Source organism: Scyliorhinus torazame, chromosome 31 (assembly GCF_047496885.1).
Source record: "Scyliorhinus torazame isolate Kashiwa2021f chromosome 31, sScyTor2.1, whole genome shotgun sequence".
Classification (NCBI taxonomy): domain Eukaryota; kingdom Metazoa; phylum Chordata; class Chondrichthyes; order Carcharhiniformes; family Scyliorhinidae; genus Scyliorhinus; species Scyliorhinus torazame.
In genome coordinates, this window is record NC_092737.1 from 4,916,618 (window position 1) to 4,938,989 (window position 22,372).

At 58.0% G+C, this 22,372-nt stretch overlaps 1 protein-coding gene across 1 annotated transcript in view; it reads left to right on the forward strand.

Moving 5' to 3' along the window:
- The window catches only part of dnah2 (dynein, axonemal, heavy chain 2), a 314,816-nt gene that overhangs the window by 286,440 nt on the left and 6,004 nt on the right, over positions 1-22,372 (forward strand). The window contains exons 84-87 of the mRNA XM_072493227.1: positions 12,264-12,378; positions 15,736-15,912; positions 16,443-16,517; positions 18,027-18,177. Coding sequence (XP_072349328.1) covers positions 12,264-12,378; positions 15,736-15,912; positions 16,443-16,517; positions 18,027-18,177 — 518 coding nt within the window. The remainder of the gene's footprint in view (positions 1-12,263; positions 12,379-15,735; positions 15,913-16,442; positions 16,518-18,026; positions 18,178-22,372) is intronic.

Here is a 22,372-nt window from a genome sequence, read left to right on the forward strand (position 1 = left end):
CACTGCCCCAGCACAGTGTGTACACAATCCAGACCGTCACTGCCCCAGCACAGTGTGTACACAATCCAGACCGTCACTGCCCCAGCACAGTGTGTACACAATCCACACCGTCACTGCCCCAGCACCGTGTGTACACAATCCACACCGTCACTGCCCCAGCACAGTGTGTACACAATCCACACCGTCACTGCCCCAGCACAGTGTGTACACAATCCACACCGTCACTGCCCCAGCACAGTGTATACACAATCCACACCGTCACTGCCCCAGCACAGTGTGTACACAATCCACACCGTCACTGCCCCAGCACAGTGTATACACAACCCACACCGTCACTGCCCCAGCACAGTGTGTACACAATCCACACCGTCACTGCCCCAGCACAGTGTGTACACAATCCACACCGTCACTGCCCCAGCACAGTGTGTACACAATCCACACCGTCACTGCCCCAGCACAGTGTGTACACAATCCACACCGTCACTGCCCCAGCACAGTGTGTACACAATCCACACCGTCACTGCTCCAGCACAGTGTGTACACAATCCATACCGTCACTGCCCCAGCACAGTGTGTACACAATCCACACCGTCACTGCCGCAGCACAGTGTGTACACAATCCACACCGTCACTGCCCCAGCACAGTGTATACACAATCCACACCGTCACTGCCCCAGCACAGTGTGTACACAATCCACACCGTCACTGCCGCAGCACAGTGTGTACACAATCCACACCGTCACTGCCCCAGCACAGTGTATACACAATCCACACCGTCACTGCCCCAGCACAGTGTGTACACAATCCACACCGTCACTGCTCCAGCACAGTGTGTACACAATCCACACCGTCACTGCCCCAGCACAGTGTATACACAATCCACACCGTCACTGCCCCAGCACAGTGTGTACACAATCCACACCGTCACTGCTCCAGCACAGTGTGTACACAATCCACACCGTCACTGCCCCAGCACAGTGTGTACACAATCCACACCGTCACTGCCCCAGTACAGTGTGTACACAATCCACACTGTCACTGCTCCAGCACAGTGTGTACACAATCCACACTGTCACTGCTCCAGCACAGTGTGTACACAATCCACACCGTCACTGCCCCAGCACAGTATGTACACAATCCACACCGTCACTGCCCCAGCACAGTGTGTACACAATCCACACCGTCACTGCTCCAGCACAGTGTGTACACAATCCACACCGTCACTGTTCCAGCACAGTGTATACACAATCCTGACCGTCACTGCCCCAGCACAGTGTGTACACAATCCACACCGTCACTGCTCCAGCACCGTGTGTACACAATCCATACCGTCACTGCTCCAGCACCGTGTGTACACAATCCACACCGTCACTGCCCCAGCACAGTGTGTACACAATCCACACCGTCACTGCCCCAGCAGTGTGTACACAATCCACACCGTCACTGCCCCAGCACAGTGTGTACACAATCCACACCGTCACTGCCCCAACACCGTGTGTACACAATCCACACCGTCACTGCCCCAGCACAGTGTGTACACAATCCACACCGTCACTGCCCCAACACCGTGTGTACACAATCCGCACCGTCACTGCCCCAGCACAGTGTGTACACAATCCACACCGTCACTGCCCCAGCACAGTGTGTACACAATCCACACCGTCACTGCCCCAGCACAGTGTGTACACAATCCACACTGTCACTGCCCCAGCAGTGTGTACACAATCCACACCGTCACTGCCCCAGCACAGTGTATACACAATCCACACCGTCACTGCCCCAGCACAGTGTGTACACAATCCACACCGTCACTGCCCCAGCACAGTGTGTACACAATCCACACTGTCACTGCCCCAGCAGTGTGTACACAATCCACACCGTCACTGCCCCAGCACAGTGTATACACAATCCACACCGTCACTGCCCCAGCACAGTGTGTACACAATCCACACTGTCACTGCCCCAGCAGTGTGTACACAATCCACACCGTCACTGCCCCAGCACAGTGTATACACAATCCACACCGTCACTGCCCCAGCACAGTGTGTACACAATCCACACCGTCACTGCCCCAGCACAGTGTGTACACAATCCACACTGTCACTGCCCCAGCAGTGTGTACACAATCCACACCGTCACTGCCCCAGTACCGTGTGTACACAATCCACACCGTCACTGCCCCAGCACAGTGTGTACACAATCCACACCGTCACTGCCCCAGCACAGTGTGTACACAATCCACGCCGTCACTGCCCCAGCACAGTGTATACACAATCCACACCGTCACTGCCCCAGTACCGTGTGTACACAATCCACACCGTCACTGCCCCAGTACCGTGTGTACACAATCCCACCGTCACTGCCCCAGCACAGTGTGTACACAATCCACACCGTCACTGCCCCAGTACCGTGTGTACACAATCCACACCGTCACTGCCCCAGCACAGTGTGTACACAATCCACACCGTCACTGCCCCAGCACAGTGTGTACACAATCCACACCGTCACTGCCCCAGCACAGTGTGTACACAATCCACACCGTCACTGCTCCAGCACAGTGTGTACACAATCCACACCGTCACTGCCCCAGCACAGTGTGTACACAATCCACACCGTCACTGCTCCAGCACAGTGTGTACACAATCCTGACCGTCACTGCTCCAGCACAGTGTGTACACAATCCACACCGTCACTGCCCCAGCACCGTGTGTACACAATCCACACCGTCACTGCCCCAGCACAGTGTGTACACAATCCACACCGTCACTGCCCCAGCACAGTGTGTACACAATCCACACCGTCACTGCCCCAGCACAGTGTGTACACAATCCACACCGTCACTGCCCCAGTACCGTGTGTACACAATCCACACCGTCACTGCCCCAGCACAGTGTGTACACAATCCACACTGTCACTGCCCCAGCACAGTGTGTACGCAATCCACACCGTCACTGCCCCAGCACAGTGTGTACACAATCTAAACCGTCACTGCCCCAGCACAGTGTGTACACAATCCACACCGTCACTGCCCCAGCACAGTGTGTACACAATCCACACCGTCACTGCCCCAGCACAGTGTGTACACAATCCAGACCGTCACTGCCCCAGCAGTGTATACACAATCCACACCGTCACTGCCCCAGCAGTGTGTACACAATCCACACCGTCACTGCCCCAGCACAGTGTGTACACAATCCACACCGTCACTGCTCCAGCACAGTGTGTACACAATCCACACCGTCACTGCCCCAGCACAGTGTGTACACAATCCACACCGTCACTGCTCCAGCACAGTGTGTACACAATCCACACCGTCACTGCCCCAGTACCGTGTGTACACAATCCACACCGTCACTGCCCCAGTACCGTGTGTACACAATCCACACCGTCACTGCCCCAGTACCGTGTGTACACAATCCACACCGTCACTGCCCCAACACAGTGTGTACACAATCCACACCGTCACTGCCCCAACACAGTGTGTACACAATCCACACTGTCACTGCCCCAGCACAGTGTGTACACAATCCACACCGTCACTGCCCCAGCACAGTGTGTACACAATCCACACCGTCACTGCCCCAGCACAGTGTGTACACAATCCACACCGTCACTGCCGCAGCACAGTGTGTACACAATCCACACCGTCACTGCCCCAGCACAGTGTGTACACAATCCACACTGTCACTGCCCCAGCACAGTGTGTACACAATCCACACCGTCACTGCCCCAGCACCGTGTGTACACAATCCACACCGTCACTGCCCCAACACAGTGTGTACACAATCCACACTGTCACTGCCCCAGCACAGTGTGTACACAATCCACACCGTCACTGCCCCAGCACAGTGTGTACACAATCCACACCGTCACTGCCGCAGCACAGTGTATACACAATCCACACCGTCACTGCCCCAGCACAGTGTGTACACAATCCACACCGTCACTGCCCCAGCACAGTGTGTACACAATCCACACCGTCACTGCTCCAGCACAGTGTGTACACAATCCAGACCGTCACTGCCCCAGCACAGTGTGTACACAATCCACACCGTCACTGCCCCAGCACAGTGTGTACACAATCCACACCGTCACTGCCGCAGCACAGTGTGTACACAATCCACACCGTCACTGCCGCAGCACAGTGTGTACACAATCCACACCGTCACTGCCGCAGCACAGTGTATACACAATCCACACCGTCACTGCCCCAGCACAGTGTGTACACAATCCACACCGTCACTGCCCCAGCACAGTGTGTACACAATCCACACCGTCACTGCCCCAGCACAGTGTGTACACAATCCACACCGTCACTGCCCCAACACAGTGTGTACACAATGCACACCGTCACTGCCCCAGCACAGTGTATACACAATCCACACCGTCACTGCCCCAGCACAGTGTGTACACAATCCACACCGTCACTGCCCCAGCACAGTGTGTACACAATCCACACCGTCACTGCCCCAGCACAGTGTGTACACAATCCAGACCGTCACTGCCCCAGCACAGTGTGTACACAATCCACACCGTCACTGCCCCAGCACAGTGTGTACACAATCCACACCGTCACTGCCCCAGCACCGTGTGTACACAATCCACACCGTCACTGCCCCAGCACAGTGTGTACACAATCCACACCGTCACTGCCCCAGCACAGTGTGTACACAATCCACACCGTCACTGCCCCAGCACAGTGTATACACAATCCACACCGTCACTGCCCCAGCACAGTGTGTACACAATCCACACCGTCACTGCCCCAGCACAGTGTATACACAACCCACACCGTCACTGCCCCAGCACAGTGTGTACACAATCCACACCGTCACTGCCCCAGCACAGTGTGTACACAATCCACACCGTCACTGCCCCAGCACAGTGTGTACACAATCCACACCGTCACTGCCCCAGCACAGTGTGTACACAATCCACACCGTCACTGCCCCAGCACAGTGTGTACACAATCCACACCGTCACTGCTCCAGCACAGTGTGTACACAATCCATACCGTCACTGCCCCAGCACAGTGTGTACACAATCCACACCGTCACTGCCGCAGCACAGTGTGTACACAATCCACACCGTCACTGCCCCAGCACAGTGTATACACAATCCACACCGTCACTGCCCCAGCACAGTGTGTACACAATCCACACCGTCACTGCCGCAGCACAGTGTGTACACAATCCACACCGTCACTGCCCCAGCACAGTGTATACACAATCCACACCGTCACTGCCCCAGCACAGTGTGTACACAATCCACACCGTCACTGCTCCAGCACAGTGTGTACACAATCCACACCGTCACTGCCCCAGCACAGTGTATACACAATCCACACCGTCACTGCCCCAGCACAGTGTGTACACAATCCACACCGTCACTGCTCCAGCACAGTGTGTACACAATCCACACCGTCACTGCCCCAGCACAGTGTGTACACAATCCACACCGTCACTGCCCCAGTACAGTGTGTACACAATCCACACCGTCACTGCTCCAGCACAGTGTGTACACAATCCACACCGTCACTGCCCCAGCACAGTATGTACACAATCCACACCGTCACTGCCCCAGCACAGTGTGTACACAATCCACACCGTCACTGCTCCAGCACAGTGTGTACACAATCCACACCGTCACTGTTCCAGCACAGTGTATACACAATCCTGACCGTCACTGCCCCAGCACAGTGTGTACACAATCCACACCGTCACTGCTCCAGCACCGTGTGTACACAATCCATACCGTCACTGCTCCAGCACCGTGTGTACACAATCCACACCGTCACTGCCCCAGCACAGTGTGTACACAATCCACACCGTCACTGCCCCAGCAGTGTGTACACAATCCACACCGTCACTGCCCCAGCACAGTGTGTACACAATCCACACCGTCACTGCCCCAACACCGTGTGTACACAATCCACACCGTCACTGCCCCAGCACAGTGTGTACACAATCCACACCGTCACTGCCCCAACACCGTGTGTACACAATCCGCACCGTCACTGCCCCAGCACAGTGTGTACACAATCCACACCGTCACTGCCCCAGCACAGTGTGTACACAATCCACACCGTCACTGCCCCAGCACAGTGTGTACACAATCCACACTGTCACTGCCCCAGCAGTGTGTACACAATCCACACCGTCACTGCCCCAGCACAGTGTATACACAATCCACACCGTCACTGCCCCAGCACAGTGTGTACACAATCCACACCGTCACTGCCCCAGCACAGTGTGTACACAATCCACACTGTCACTGCCCCAGCAGTGTGTACACAATCCACACCGTCACTGCCCCAGCACAGTGTATACACAATCCACACCGTCACTGCCCCAGCACAGTGTGTACACAATCCACACTGTCACTGCCCCAGCAGTGTGTACACAATCCACACCGTCACTGCCCCAGCACAGTGTATACACAATCCACACCGTCACTGCCCCAGCACAGTGTGTACACAATCCACACCGTCACTGCCCCAGCACAGTGTGTACACAATCCACACTGTCACTGCCCCAGCAGTGTGTACACAATCCACACCGTCACTGCCCCAGCACAGTGTATACACAATCCACACCGTCACTGCCCCAGCACAGTGTGTACACAATCCACACCGTCACTGCCCCAGCAGTGTGTACACAATCCACACCGTCACTGCCCCAGCACAGTGTGTACACAATCCACACCGTCACTGCCCCAACACCGTGTGTACACAATCCACACCGTCACTGCCCCAGCACAGTGTGTACACAATCCACACCGTCACTGCCCCAACACCGTGTGTACACAATCCGCACCGTCACTGCCCCAGCACAGTGTGTACACAATCCACACCGTCACTGCCCCAGCACAGTGTGTACACAATCCACACCGTCACTGCCCCAGCACAGTGTGTACACAATCCACACTGTCACTGCCCCAGCAGTGTGTACACAATCCACACCGTCACTGCCCCAGCAGTGTGTACACAATCCACACCGTCAGTGCCCCAGCACAGTGTGTACACAATCCACACTGTCACTGCCCCAGCAGTGTGTACACAATCCACACCGTCACTGCCCCAGCAGTGTGTACACAATCCACACCGTCACTGCCCCAGCACAGTGTATACACAATCCACACCGTCACTGCCCCAGCACAGTGTGTACACAATCCACACCGTCACTGCCCCAGCACAGTGTGTACACAATCCACACTGTCACTGCCCCAGCAGTGTGTACACAATCCACACCGTCACTGCCCCAGCAGTGTGTACACAATCCACACCGTCACTGCCCCAGCACAGTGTATACACAATCCACACCGTCACTGCCCCAGCACAGTGTATACACAATCCACACTGTCACTGCCCCAGCACAGTGTATACACAATCCACACCGTCACTGCCCCAGCACAGTGTGTACACAATCCACACCGTCACTGCCCCAGCACAGTGTGTACACAATCCACACTGTCACTGCCCCAGCAGTGTGTACACAATCCACACCGTCACTGCCCCAGCAGTGTGTACACAATCCACACCGTCACTGCCCCAGCACAGTGTGTACACAATCCACACTGTCACTGCCCCAGCACAGTGTGTACACAATCCACACCGTCACTGCCCCAGCACAGTGTGTACACAATCCACACCGTCACTGCCCCAGCACAGTGTGTACACAATCCGCACCGTCACTGCCCCAGCACAGTGTGTACACAATCCACACCGTCACTGCCCCAGCACAGTGTGTACACAATCCACACCGTCACTGCCCCAGCACAGTGTGTACACAATCCACACTGTCACTGCCCCAGTACCGTGTGTACACAATCCACGCCGTCACTGCCCCAGCACAGTGTGTACACAATCCACACCGTCACTGCCCCAGCACAGTGTGTACACAATCCACACCGTCACTGCCCCAGCACAGTGTGTACACAATCCACACCGTCACTGCCCCAGCACAGTGTATACACAATCCACACCGTCACTGCACCAGCACAGTGTGTACACAATCCACACCGTCACTGCCCCAGCACAGTGTGTACACAATCCACACTGTCACTGCCCCAGTACCGTGTGTACACAATCCACGCCGTCACTGCCCCAGCACAGTGTGTACACAATCCACGCCGTCACTGCCCCAGCACAGTGTGTACACAATCCACACCGTCACTGCCCCAGCACAGTGTGTACACAATCCACACTGTCACTGCCCCAGCAGTGTGTACACAATCCTGACCGTCACTGCCCCAGCACAGTGTGTACACAATGCACACCGTCACTGCCCCAGCACAGTGTGTACACAATCCACACTGTCACTGCCCCAGCACAGTGTTTTCACAATCCTGACCGTCACTGCCCCAGCACAGTGTGTACACAATCCACACCGTCACTGCCCCAGCACAGTGTGTACACAATCCACACCGTCACTGCCCCAGCACAGTGTGTACACAATCCACACCGTCACTGCCCCAGCACAGTGTGTACACAATCCACACCGTCACTGCCCCAGCACAGTGTGTACACAATCCACACCGTCACTGCCCCAGCACAGTGTGTACACAATCCACACTGTCACTGCCCCAGCAGTGTATACACAATCCACACCGTCACTGCCCCAGCAGTGTGTACACAATCCTGACCGTCACTGCTCCAGCACAGTGTGTACACAATCCACACTGTCACTGCCCCAGCAGTGTGTACACAATCCTGACCGTCACTGCCCCAGCACAGTGTGTACACAATGCACACCGTCACTGCCCCAGCACAGTGTGTACACAATCCACACTGTCACTGCCCCAGCACAGTGTGTACACAATCCTGACCGTCACTGCCCCAGCACAGTGTGTACACAATCCACACCGTCACTGCCCCAGCACAGTGTGTACACAATCCACACCGTCACTGCCCCAGCACAGTGTGTACACAATCCACACCGTCACTGCCCCAGCACAGTGTGTACACAATCCACACCGTCACTGCCCCAGCACAGTGTGTACACAATCCACACCGTCACTGCCCCAGCACAGTGTGTACACAATCCACACCGTCACTGCCCCAGCACAGTGTGTACACAATCCACACCGTCACTGCCCCAGCAGTGTGTACACAATCCTGACCGTCACTGCCCCAGCACCGTGTGTACACAATCCACACCGTCACTGCCCCAGCACAGTGTGTACACAATCCAGACCGTCACTGCCCCAGCACAGTGTGTACACAATCCACACTGTCACTGCCCCAGCACAGTGTGTACACAATCCAGACCGTCACTGCCCCAGCACAGTGTGTACACAATCCAGACCGTCACTGCCCCAGCACAGTGTGTACACAATCCAGACCGTCACTGCCCCAGCACAGTGTGTACACAATCCAGACCGTCACTGCCCCAGCACAGTGTGTACACAATCCACACCGTCACTGCCCCAGCACAGTGTGTACACAATCCACACCGTCACTGCCCCAGCACAGTGTGTACACAATCCACACCGTCACTGCCCCAGCACAGTGTGTACACAATCCACACCGTCACTGCCCCAGCACAGTGTGTACACAATCCACACCGTCACTGCCCCAGCACAGTGTGTACACAATCCACACCGTCACTGCCCCAGCACAGTGTGTACACAATCCAGACCGTCACTGCCCCAGCACAGTGTGTACACAATCCACACCGTCACTGCCCCAGTACAGTGTGTACACAATCCACACCGTCACTGCCCCAGCACAGTGTGTACACAATCCACACCGTCACTGCCGCAGCACAGTGTGTACACAATCCACACCGTCACTGCTCCAGCACCGTGTGTACACAATCCACACTGTCACTGCCCCAGCACAGTGTGTACACAATCCACACCGTCACTGCTCCAGCACCGTGTGTACACAATCCACACTGTCACTGCCCCAGTACAGTGTGTACACAATCCACACCGTCACTGCCCCAGCACAGTGTGTACACAATCCAGACCGTCACTGTCCCAGCACAGTGTGTACACAATCCACACCGTCACTGCCCCAGCACAGTGTGTACACAATCCACACCGTCACTGCCGCAGCACAGTGTGTACACAATCCACACCGTCACTGCCCCAGCACCGTGTGTACACAATCCACACCGTCACTGCCCCAGCACAGTGTGTACACAATCCACACCGTCACTGCTCCAGCACAGTGTGTACACAATCCACACCGTCACTGCCCCAGCACCGTGTGTACACAATCCAAACCGTCACTGCCCCAGCACAGTGTGTACACAATCCACACCGTCACTGCCCCAGCACAGTGTGTACACAATCCACACCGTCACTGCTCCAGCACAGTGTGTACACAATCCACACCGTCACTGCCCCAGCACAGTGTGTACACAATCCACACCGTCACTGCCCCAGCACAGTGTGTACACAATCCACACCGTCACTGCCGCAGCACCGTGTGTACACAATCCACACCGTCACTGCCCCAGCACAGTGTGTACACAATCCACACCGTCACTGCCGCAGCACCGTGTGTACACAATCCACACCGTCACTGCCCCAGCACAGTGTGTACACAATCCACACCGTCACTGCCCCAGCACAGTGTGTACACAATCCACACCGTCACTGCCGCAGCACAGTGTGTACACAATCCACACCGTCACTGCCCCAGCACAGTGTGTACACAATCCATACCGTCACTGCCCCAGCACAGTGTGTACACAATCCAGACCGTCACTGCCCCAGCACAGTGTGTACACAATCCACACCGTCACTGCCCCAGCACAGTGTGTACACAATCCACACCGTCACTGCCCCAGCACAGTGTGTACACAATCCACACCGTCACTGCCGCAGCACAGTGTGTACACAATCCACACCGTCACTGCCCCAGCACAGTGTGTACACAATCCACACCGTCACTGCCCCAGCACAGTGTGTACACAATCCACACCGTCACTGCCCCAGCACAGTGTGTACACAATCCACACCGTCACTGCCCCAGCACAGTGTGTACACAATCCACACCGTCACTGCCGCAGCACCGTGTGTACACAATCCACACCGTCACTGCCCCAGCACAGTGTGTACACAATCCACACCGTCACTGCCCCAGCACAGTGTGTACACAATCCACACCGTCACTGCCGCAGCACAGTGTGTACACAATCCACACCGTCACTGCCCCAGCACAGTGTGTACACAATCCATACCGTCACTGCCCCAGCACAGTGTGTACACAATCCACACCGTCACTGCCCCAGCACAGTGTGTACACAATCCTGACCGTCACTGCCCCAGCACAGTGTGTACACAATCCACACCGTCACTGCCCCAGCACAGTGTGTACACAATCCACACCGTCACTGCCCCAGCACAGTGTGTACACAATCCACACTGTCACTGCCCCAGCACCGTGTGTACACAATCCACACCGTCACTGCCCCAGCACAGTGTGTACACAATCCACACCATCACTGCCCCAGCACAGTGTGTACACAATCCACACCGTCACTGCCCCAGTACCGTGTGTACACAATCCACACCGTCACTGCCCCAGCACAGTGTATACACAATCCACACCGTCACTGCCCCAGCACAGTGTGTACACAATCCACACCGTCACTGCCGCAGCACAGTGTGTACACAATCCACACCGTCACTGCCCCAGCACAGTGTGTACACAATCCACACCGTCACTGCCCCAGCACAGTGTGTACACAATCCACACCGTCACTGCCCCAGCACAGTGTGTACACAATCCACACCGTCACTGGCCCAGCACAGTGTGTACACAATCCACACCGTCACTGCCGCAGCACAGTGTGTACACAATCCACACCGTCACTGCCCCAGCACAGTGTGTACACAATCCACACCGTCACTGCCCCAGCACAGTGTGTACACAATCCACACCGTCACTGGCCCAGCACCGTGTGTACACAATCCACACCGTCACTGCCCCAGCACAGTGTGTACACAATCCACACCGTCACTGGCCCAGCACAGTGTGTACACAATCCACACCGTCACTGCCCCAGCACAGTGTGTACACAATCCACACTGTCACTGCCCCAGCACAGTGTGTACACAATCCACACCGTCACTGCCCCAGTACCGTGGATACAATTTAATAAATGTTGTTTTCTCTTCCATTGACCTCCTTCTTCTCGGAGTCGCTGCTGTTATTATCATTTCTCACTTTGTCCGCTCTTTCTCTCTGTGTTGCTCGTGTTGGCTTCTCTAACTCTGTTCCTGACCACGTCTTGTCATCTCTCCCCAAGGACGTCCCTCACTGAACTGAAGATGGCGATCCAGGGTCTTGTCGTCATGTCCACGGACCTGGAGGAAATATTTAGTTCTATCCACGATGCCCGCGTTCCGTCCTTGTGGGAAATGGTAAGGGAACGCCGAGCTCGCTGTGACTTTCTCATAGCAGAGTGGTAAATCGCCTGACCTGAGCACAGCATCAGTGTGAGCTGTCCCCTCTCCTCCAGGGAGAAGGTCTTCGTTTTCGCCTCTTCCTTGATGGGGTGTCATTCCACAGCCGGGCACTACTTTACCCCCACCTGGCCAGGCAGCTCTTTGGACTCTGGATATTGGCACCCAACTGCGCCGCGTGGGAGCAACACAAAGTGATTCCACTTTCTCCCTTTCCCTGCGCCCACCTCCATCTAGATGCACACCTTTCCCAGCGGGAGACAGCTGTGCGCGATCGCGTTGGCCGCTGCCCAGCGCCTACCTCACGCCCATCAGCCAGCGACGCCCCAGAGTGCAGCTCGTTTGAGCCACCTGGTTGATGGTGCAAGCAAGGAGATCGTATTCAGTCAGGATGCAGCACGTCAAAAACAATGCATTTGTGTAGCGCCTTTAATTTCACAGCCACCTAAGGAGCTGTTGGGAGAGGTGACTCTAAGCTTGGGCAAATAGGTTGGTCTTCACGGAGGAGCGGGAGTGGAGAGCTTCACGGAGGGATGTCCAGAGCTGGTGAGGCAAAATGAGCTCGAAGGCCAGCGAGGGATTTAAACCCAAGGGTGAGGATTTAAAATTCGTGATGTCCAGCTGGAAGCTAAAGTGAGTCAGTGAGAACGGGTGAACGGGAAGGGGTAGGAGCTGGAACAGGCCAGTCAGCCCTCCCAGTCTGCTCCGCCATTCAGTCAGATCATGGCTGATGTGATAACCCTCACCTCCACATTCCTGCCTTATCCCTGTAACCCTCGACTCCCTCCCTGATTAAAAACCTGCCTGACTTCGGTGACGTCATGTCAGGGCTCCCGGCTGGCTCTTTGTTTTTGATCCCTTTTACCCGTCTTTTCGGGGGATTTTGATGACCACGCGCCCAGTGTGGGGTTAGAGAACTGTCCCTCGGCGGAGTCATGTCAAAAACATGTCAGAGAAGCCCAAATCGAAGGCTCCGGAGGGTCGCCTGCCGAAGGGCGGTGAAGGGGACAAGATGGCCGCCGTGCCCATTACTTCAGACACATGGGCAGGAGTGATGGCGCAGGAGACTGGGATATTCCGCAAGCACATTTTTTGGCAGTTTGAGCGGCAAGATAAGGAGATGAAAGAATCCTTTAAGGCCACTGTCGAGGAGGCTCTGGGCCAGATTCAGGAGCAGTTGGTGAACACCTGGAACGTGGTGGAGGCCCAGGGTGAAGGGATGTGGAGGAGGCCCTATCGTAGCACGAGGATGGGCTTGCCTTGTCGGAGGCTGAGTCGCTGATGGTGGCGGATAGGCCTGAGGTTGAAAGTCGAGGCTCTGGAGACCTGGCCAAGGGGCTGCCGGAGGGAGTGGAGGGCTCGAAGCCGACCCTGTACCTCGCGGAGATGTTTTCTCGGTTGGTGGACGGGGGTGAGGTGTTCCACCCCCCCCCCCCTCCGGAATTGGACAGAGTTCAGCGGGCACTCAGGAAAAAGCCACAGCCGAACGAGCCGCCGCGAGCGGTCAGTATCCACTTTCAGTCACCAATGAAAAGAGCGGGTCTTGGAGTTGGCAAAGAGGATCCGGAATATCGACTGGGATGAGATCACTGTGCGGATATTTCATTTCATTTCATTCATATATCAGGACATTGGGAGTGAGCTGGCAGAGAGGCGGGCGGCCTCCAACAGGGCAAAGGCGTTTCTACAGTCAGGGCGTGCGATTCAGGGTGGTGAACCCAGCGAGGTCGCAGGTCACCAGAGATTGAATGGACCATTTCTCAATGCGCCAGAGCAGACAGAGGCCGTCGTCAGGGAGAAGAATTGGGGCTGTTGTGAGATGGACTATTTGAGACTCTGTGTGTGTGTGTGGGGGGGGGGTTTACAAATGGCCTAGCTGTTTGCTAATTTTGTTGGGGGGGGGGTGGTTGGAGCACCAGGCAGTCTGCAAACCTGATTGGGGGGGGAGGGGGGGTGGAATTGCGGGCACGGGGGGTAGGGGGGATGGGGGAGAGAGTACTAACTGTTCAAGGTATTTTCTTTGCCTCATCTTAGGGGGACGTGAGATCTGGAAATTTGGGCAGGAGGGTTAACTCACAGGGCTGGTGACTGACTCGAGGGGAGGTGGGGGGGGCTGAGTGACAAGGTTGATCGCTTGGGGGGCTGGTGAAGAGGGCAAGGGTTATGTGGTGTTCCTGCAGGAGACTCATCTTTGGGTGCGGGACCAGATCAGGTTGCGGAAAGCTCGGGCGAACGAGGTTCCTCACTCACAGCAGGGTAAGGAGGTGGCGATCTTGATTGCTAAGAGAGTTAGTTTCCAGGCTGGGATGGTGGAGGGGGGACTGGGAGGGCCATGATGTGATGGTTATGATACACTGGAGGTGAAGGCAGTGGTGTTCATGAATGTGTACGCCCCGATCGGGGGGTGGGGGCGTTAAGTTCCTGTAACAGTTGTTGGCTGCCATTCCAGAGTTGGATTCGCACCAGTAGATTTTAGGGGGGGGGATTTTAACCGTGTTTTAGATCCAATGTTAGACCGCTCCAGGCCAAGCTCGCTGTCTCTTTCGGGGATGGTGAAGGTGTTGGCTGTATTCACCGGTGAGGCAGGAGGGGCGGATCCGTGGCGGTTTGTGAAACACACAGGGCACGTTTGGGTTTTTAGAGGGGTTGGAGTTTCCCTGGGGGGCGGGGGGGTGGGTGGGATGCGGGAAGGTTTGGAGGCACCGTTGGGGTTGGAGGAGGTGCGCGCGGCTTTGGGGAAGATGGAGGCTGGGAAGGCGCCAGGGACAGACGGGTTCCCAGTAAAATTCTATAAAAAGTTTGTGGATCAGTCGGCCCCATTAGTGTTGGGGATAAAATGTTAAAAACGCAGCCTTGAACATACTTAACTCCGCAGCCTCCACAGCTCTCTGCGGTAAAGAATTCCACAGATTCACTCCCCTCAGAGAGGAAATTCCTCCTCATCTCTGTCTGAAATGGGCGACCCCTCACTCTGAGATTCTGCCCTCTGGTCCCAGACTCTCCCACAAGGGGAAACGTCCTCTCAGCATCGACCCTGTCAAACCCCCTGACAATCCGAGATGTCTTGATGGGGGGGAGCTGGGCAACAGCATTTTTGGTGTGATTGCTGCAGTCATTGAGGGGGATTTCTGAGCACAATGGTCTCTCTGGCTTTCTGGAGGTAACTGATGGGTCAATGTGTTTACTGCCTTTGGCCTTGTAAAACTCAGCATGTTTTAGTTTTGTTCCTGAGCCCACTCCCCTCCGAACCGTTCGGCATTAATCTCAGTCCGTCACCGAGCCCTGCATTAAAGGTTGGTCACCTGCTTCCCTCAGGCCTACCCGTCGATGAAGCAGCTTGGAGCCTGGATCCGGGACCTGGTGCACCGAGTCGATCAGCTGGCCAAGTGGGCGGAGACCACGCACCCGCCAGTCATCTTCTGGATGTCCGGGTTCACATTCCCCACGGGATTCCTCACGGCAGTGCTCCAGCTCGCGGCCCGGAAGAACACGGTAAGGACAGAGCCACGACTCTACGCCCACCCCGCTGTCTGCACGGCGGAACGGCAGAGGGGGAACGCGCGGCAAACCCCGCCACGGTCCGGCCCAGGCAGGCACTTCCTTGGCAGCTCGCTGGGTGGAACAGCAGCTGCCCCCCGACCACCCGCGGCAGACCCACAATTAGTTTGAGCACCACTTCAGTGAAGGATGGTCGAGGCCGCGGTGGGGGGAGGGGGGGATTTACCAGAACGAGGGGGAGGGATGAGGGATCCCAGTCCACGCGGAGACATTGGGATCATTCCGCTGAGCCGCAAAGGCTAAGGGGGAGATTTAATCACCGGGAGGGGTGGGGGGGCGGGTGTAAATAGGGAAGGAGGGTCAGTAACCAGAAGGGACGAGAATCGAGAAAACAACCGGGGTGGTGGGGGGGGGAGGGGGCAGATGAGAAACTCCAGCAATATAAGATTTTTTATTTAATCTTCAATTTGATTTGAGCGAGGGAGAAAATAAGCGTTTCACCTCCTGTTTGTGCTTTCATTCAGATCTCAGTGGATTCGCTCTCCTGGGACTTTATCGTTTCTGTTGTCGACGACAACAACCTGTTGGAGCCACCCAAGGTATGGCCAATACATCCTCAAAAACACCGCCACAACGATGAAGAAAGATTGCCTCTGACAGTGCGGCACTCCCTCAGTACTGACCCTCTGACAGTGCGGCACTCCCTCAGTACTGACCCTCTGACAGTGCGGCACTCCCTCAGTACTGACCCTCTGACAGTGCGGCACTCCCTCAGTACTGACCCTCTGGCAGTGCGGCACTCCCTCAGTACTGACCCTCTGACAGTGCGGCACTCCCTCAGTACTGACCCTCTGACAGTGCGGCACTCCCTCAGTACTGACCCTCTGACAGTGCGGCACTCCCTCAGTACTGAGCCTCTGACAGTGCGGCACTCCCTCAGTACTGACCCTCTGACAGTGCGGCACTCCCTCAGTACTGACCCTCTGACAGTGCGGCACTCCCTCAGTACTGACCCTCTGACAGTGCGGCACTTCCTCAGTACTGACCCTCTGACAGTGCGCCACTCCCTCAGTACTGACACTCTGACAGTGCGGCACTCCCTCAGTACTGACGCTGACAGTGCAGCACTCCCTCAGTACTGACCCTCTGACAGTGCGGCACTCCCTCAGTACTGACCCTCTGACACTGCGGCACTCCCTCAGTACTGACCCTCTGACAGTGCGGCGCTCCCTCAGTACTGACCCTCTGACAGTGCGGCACTCCCTCAGTACTGACCCTCTGACAGTGCGGCACTCCCTCAGTACTGACCCTCTGACAGTGCGGCACTCCCTCAGTACTGACCCTCTGACAGTGCGGCACTCCCTCAGTACTGACCCTCTGACAGTGCGGCACTCCCTCAGTACTGACCCTCTGACAGTGCGGCACTCCCTCAGTACTGACCCTCTGACAGTGCGGCGCTCCCTCAGTACTGACCCTCTGACAGTGCGGCGCTCCCTCAGTACTGACCCTCTGACCGTGCGGCACTCCCACAGTACTGACCCTCTGACAGTGCGGCACTCCCTCAGTACTGACCCTCTGACAGTGCGGCACTCCCTCAGTACTGACCCTCTGACAGTGCGGCACTCCCTCAGTACTGACCCTCTGACAGTGCGGCACTCCCTCAGTACTGACCCTCTGACAGTGCGGCACTCCCTCAGTACTGACCCTCTGACAGTGCGGCACTCCCTCAGTACTGACCCTCTGACAGTGCGGCACTCCCTCAGTACTGACCCTCTGACAGTGCGACCCAACCATCCGCAAGATTAGGTTGTGAAGATTGGGTGTTGAACACACTTCCTTCGGTAGAAAATGTGACTTTAAGTTGGGACCAGTTTCTTTGACACATCCGGAGTACACAGTGGGTGAGCGGAGAAGCTGAGTGTTGACTTCGTGCTGGGCGACGGTGTGTGTGAGAGTGAGGGGAATTCACCCTCAACGGTCAATATAGCCCCAGCCCATCCTCCCTCGCCATTGCTACTCCTCCCTCCTTCTGGAGATTATCCTGATGCTGCAGATGTACAGCTCAGCCGGCCACGGGTCACTTACCCGTCTTCTCTTTGCGCCCTCAGGATGGTGTGTACGTGAAGGGGATGTTTCTACAGGGCGCAGGCTGGGACAAGAAGAACGCCTGGCTGGTGGAAGCTGAGCCCATGCAGCTGGTCTGCCCCATGCCTTCAATTCATTTCAAACCAGTGGAAAACAAGAAGAAGTCCGGCAAAGGTGAATGTGGGGGGCGGGTGGCACAGTGTCTGTCGCTGGGACCGGGGGTGGGGGGGGGGCACAGTGTCTGTCTCTGGGACCGGGGGGGGGGGGGGCACAGTGTCTGTCTCTGGGACCGGGGGCGGAGGGCACAGTGTCTGTCTCTGGGACGGGGTGGGGGGGGCACAGTGTCTGTCTCTGGGACCGGGGGGGGGGGGCACAGTGTCTGTCTCTGGGACGGGGGGGGGGGGCACAGTGTCTGTCTCTGGGACCGGGGGCGGAGGGCACAGTGTCTCTCTCTGGGACCGGGGGGGGGGCACAGTGTCTGTCTCTGGGGGGGGGGGGGGTGGCGGGCACAGTGTCTGTCTCTGGGGGGGGGGGGGCGGGCACAGTGTCTGTCTCTGGGGGGGGGGGCGGGCACAGAGTCTGTCTCTGGGACCTGGGGGGGGGGGGGGCACAGTGTCTGTCGCTTGGGGGGGGGGGGGCACAGTGTCTGTCGCTGGGGGGGGGCGGGGCACCGTGTCTGTCGCTGGGGGGGGGGGGGGGGCACCGTGTCTGTCGCTGGGGGGGGGCACAGTGTCTGTCTCTGGGACCGGGGGGGGGGGGGCACAGTGTCTGTCTCTGAGACCGGGGGGGGGGGGGTGCACAGTGTCTGTCGCTGGGGTGGGGGTGGGCACAGTGTCTGTCGCTGGGGCATGGGGGCACAGTGTCTGTCTCTGGGACGGGGGGGGCACAGTGTCTGTCGCTGGGGGACGGGGGGGGCACAGTGTCTGTCGCTGGGGGGCGGGGATGCACAGTGTCTGTCGCTGGGGCATGGGGGCACAGTGTCTGTCTCTGGGACGGGGGACGGGGGGCACAGTGTCTGTCTCTGGGACCGGGGGGGGGGGCACAGTGTCTGTCTCTGGGACCGGGGGGGGGGCGGCAGTGTCTGTCTCTGGGACGGTGGGGGCACAGTGTCCGTCTCTGGGACAGTGGACACAGTGCCTGTCGCTGGGACGGGGGGGGGGGCACAGTGTCTGTCGCTGGGGGGGGGGGGAGGCACAGTGTCTGTCGCTGGGGCATGGGGGCACAGTGTCTGTCTCTGGGACAGGGAGTGGCACAGTGTCTGTCTCTGGGACAGCTGCAGGCGAGGATTGTGTCTGTCTTTGGGACAGCTGCAGACGAGGACAGTGTCTGGCACTGGGACGGCTGCAGTCGAGGACAGTGTCTGGCGCTGGGACGGCTGCAGACGAGGACAGTGTCTGTCTCTGGGACGGCTGCAGACGAGGACAGTGTCTGTCTTTGGGACAGCTGCAGACGAGGACAGTGTCTGGCGCTGGGACGGCTGCAGTCGAGGACAGTGTCTGGCGCTGGGACGGCTGCAGACGAGGACAGTGTCTGGCGCTGGGACGGCTGCGGACGAGGACAGTGTCTCGCTGGGACGGCTGCAGACGAGGACAGTGTCTGCCTCTGGGGCGGCTGCAGGCGAGGACAGTGTCTGTCTCTGGGGCGCCTGCAGACGAGGACAGTGTCTGTCTCTGGGACGGCTGCAGACGAGGACAGTGTCTGTCTCTGGGACGGCTGCAGACGAGGACAGTGTCTGTCTCTGGGGCGGCTGCAGGCGAGGACAGTGTCTGTCTCTGGGGCGGCTGCAGGCGAGGACAGTGTCTGTCTCTGGGACGGCTGCAGGCGAGGACAGTGTCTGGCGCAGGGACGGCTGCAGATGAGGACAGTGTCTGTCTCTGGGACCGCTGCAGACGAGGACAGTGTCTGTCTCTGGGACAGCTGCAGACGAGGACAGTGTCTGTCTCTGGAACGGCTGCAGACGAGGACAGTGTCTGTCTCTGGGACGGCTGCAGACGAGGACAGTGTCTGTCTCTGGGACGGCTGCAGACGAGGACAGTGTCTGTCTCTGGGACGGCTGCAGACGAGGACAGTGTCTGTCGCTGGGGCGGCTGCAGATGAGGACAGTGTCTGTCGCTGGGACGGCTGCAGGCGAGGACAGTGTCTGTCTCTGGGACGGCTGCAGACGAGGACAGTGTCTGTCTCTGGGACGGCTGCAGACGAGGATAGTGTCTGTCTCTGGGGCGGCTGCAGACGAGGACAGTGTCTGTCGCTGGGACGGCTGCAGACGAGGATAGTGTCTGTCTCTGGGACGGCTGCAGGCGAGGACAGTGTCTGTCTCTGGGACGGCTGCAGACGAGGACAGTGTCTGTCTCTGGGACGGCTGCAGACGAGGACAGTGTCTGTCTCTGGGACGGCTGCAGGCGAGGACAGTGTCTGTCTCTAGGGCGGCTGCAGGCGAGGACAGTGTCTGTCTCTGGGACGGCTGCAGACGAGGACAGTGTCTGTCTCTGGGACGGCTGCAGACGAGGACAGTGTCTGTCTCTGGGACGGCTGCAGACGAGCACAGTGTCTGTCGCTGGGACGGCTGCAGACGAGGACAGTGTCTGGCGCTGGGACGGCTGCAGACGAGAACTGTGTCTGTCTCTGGGACGGCTGCAGTCGAGGACAGTGTCTGTCTCTGGGACGGCTGCAGACGAGGACAGTGACACGCTGGGACGGCTGCAGACGAGGACAGTGTCTGTCTCTGGGACGGCTGCAGACGAGGACAGTGTCTGTCTCTGGGACGGCTGCAGACGAGGACAGTGTCTGGCGCTGGGACGGCTGCAGACGAGGACGGTGTCTGTCGCTGGGACGGCTGCAGATGAGGACAGTGTCTGTCTCTGGGACCGCTGCAGACGAGGACAGTGTCTGTCTCTGGGACAGCTGCAGGCGAGGACCGTGTCTGTCGCTGGGACGGCTGCAGACGAGGACAGTGTCTGTCTCTGGGACGGCTGCAGACGAGGATAGTGTCTGTCTCTGGGGCGGCTGCAGGCGAGGACAGTGTCTGTCTCTGGGGCGGCTGCAGACGAGGACAGTGTCTGTCTCTGGGACGGCTGCAGACGAGGACAGTGTCTGTCTCTGGGACGGCTGCAGACGAGCACAGTGTCTGTCGCTGGGACGGCTGCAGACGAGGACAGTGTCTGGCGCTGGGACGGCTGCAGACGAGAACTGTGTCTGTCTCTGGGACGGCTGCAGTCGAGGACGGTGTCTGTCTCTGGGACGGCTGCAGACGAGGACAGTGACACGCTGGGACGGCTGCAGACGAGGACAGTGTCTGTCTCTGGGACGGCTGCAGACGAGGACAGTGTCTGTCTCTGGGACGGCTGCAGACGAGGACAGTGTCTGGCGCTGGGACGGCTGCAGACGAGGACGGTGTCTGTCGCTGGGACGGCTGCAGATGAGGACAGTGTCTGTCTCTGGGACCGCTGCAGACGAGGACAGTGTCTGTCTCTGGGACAGCTGCAGGCGAGGACCGTGTCTGTCGCTGGGACGGCTGCAGACGAGGACAGTGTCTGTCTCTGGGACGGCTGCAGACGAGGATAGTGTCTGTCTCTGGGGCGGCTGCAGGCGAGGACAGTGTCTGTCTCTGGGGCGGCTGCAGACGAGGACCGTGTCTGTCTCTGGGACGGCTGCAGACGAGGATAGTGTCTGTCTCTGGGGCGGCTGCAGACGAGGACCGTGTCTGTCTCTGGGACGGCTGCAGACGAGGATAGTGTCTGTCTCTGGGGCGGCTGCAGACGAGACAGTGTCTGTCTCTGGGACGGCTGCAGACGAGGACAGTGTCTGTCTCTGGGACGGCTGCAGACGAGGATAGTGTCTGTCTCTGGGGCGGCTGCAGACGAGGACAGTGTCTGGCGCTGGGACGGCTGCAGACGAGGACAGTGTCTGTCTCTGGGACGGCTGCAGACGAGGACAGTGTCTGGCGCTGGGACGGCTGCAGACGAGGACGGTGTCTGTCGCTGGGACGGCTGCAGATGAGGACAGTGTCTGTCTCTGGGACCGCTGCAGACGAGGACAGTGTCTGTCTCTGGGACAGCTGCAGGCGAGGACCGTGTCTGTCGCTGGGACGGCTGCAGACGAGGACAGTGTCTGTCTCTGGGACGGCTGCAGACGAGGATAGTGTCTGTCTCTGGGGCGGCTGCAGGCGAGGACAGTGTCTGTCTCTGGGGCGGCTGCAGACGAGGACCGTGTCTGTCTCTGGGACGGCTGCAGACGAGGATAGTGTCTGTCTCTGGGGCGGCTGCAGACGAGGACCGTGTCTGTCTCTGGGACGGCTGCAGACGAGGATAGTGTCTGTCTCTGGGGCGGCTGCAGACGAGACAGTGTCTGTCTCTGGGACGGCTGCAGACGA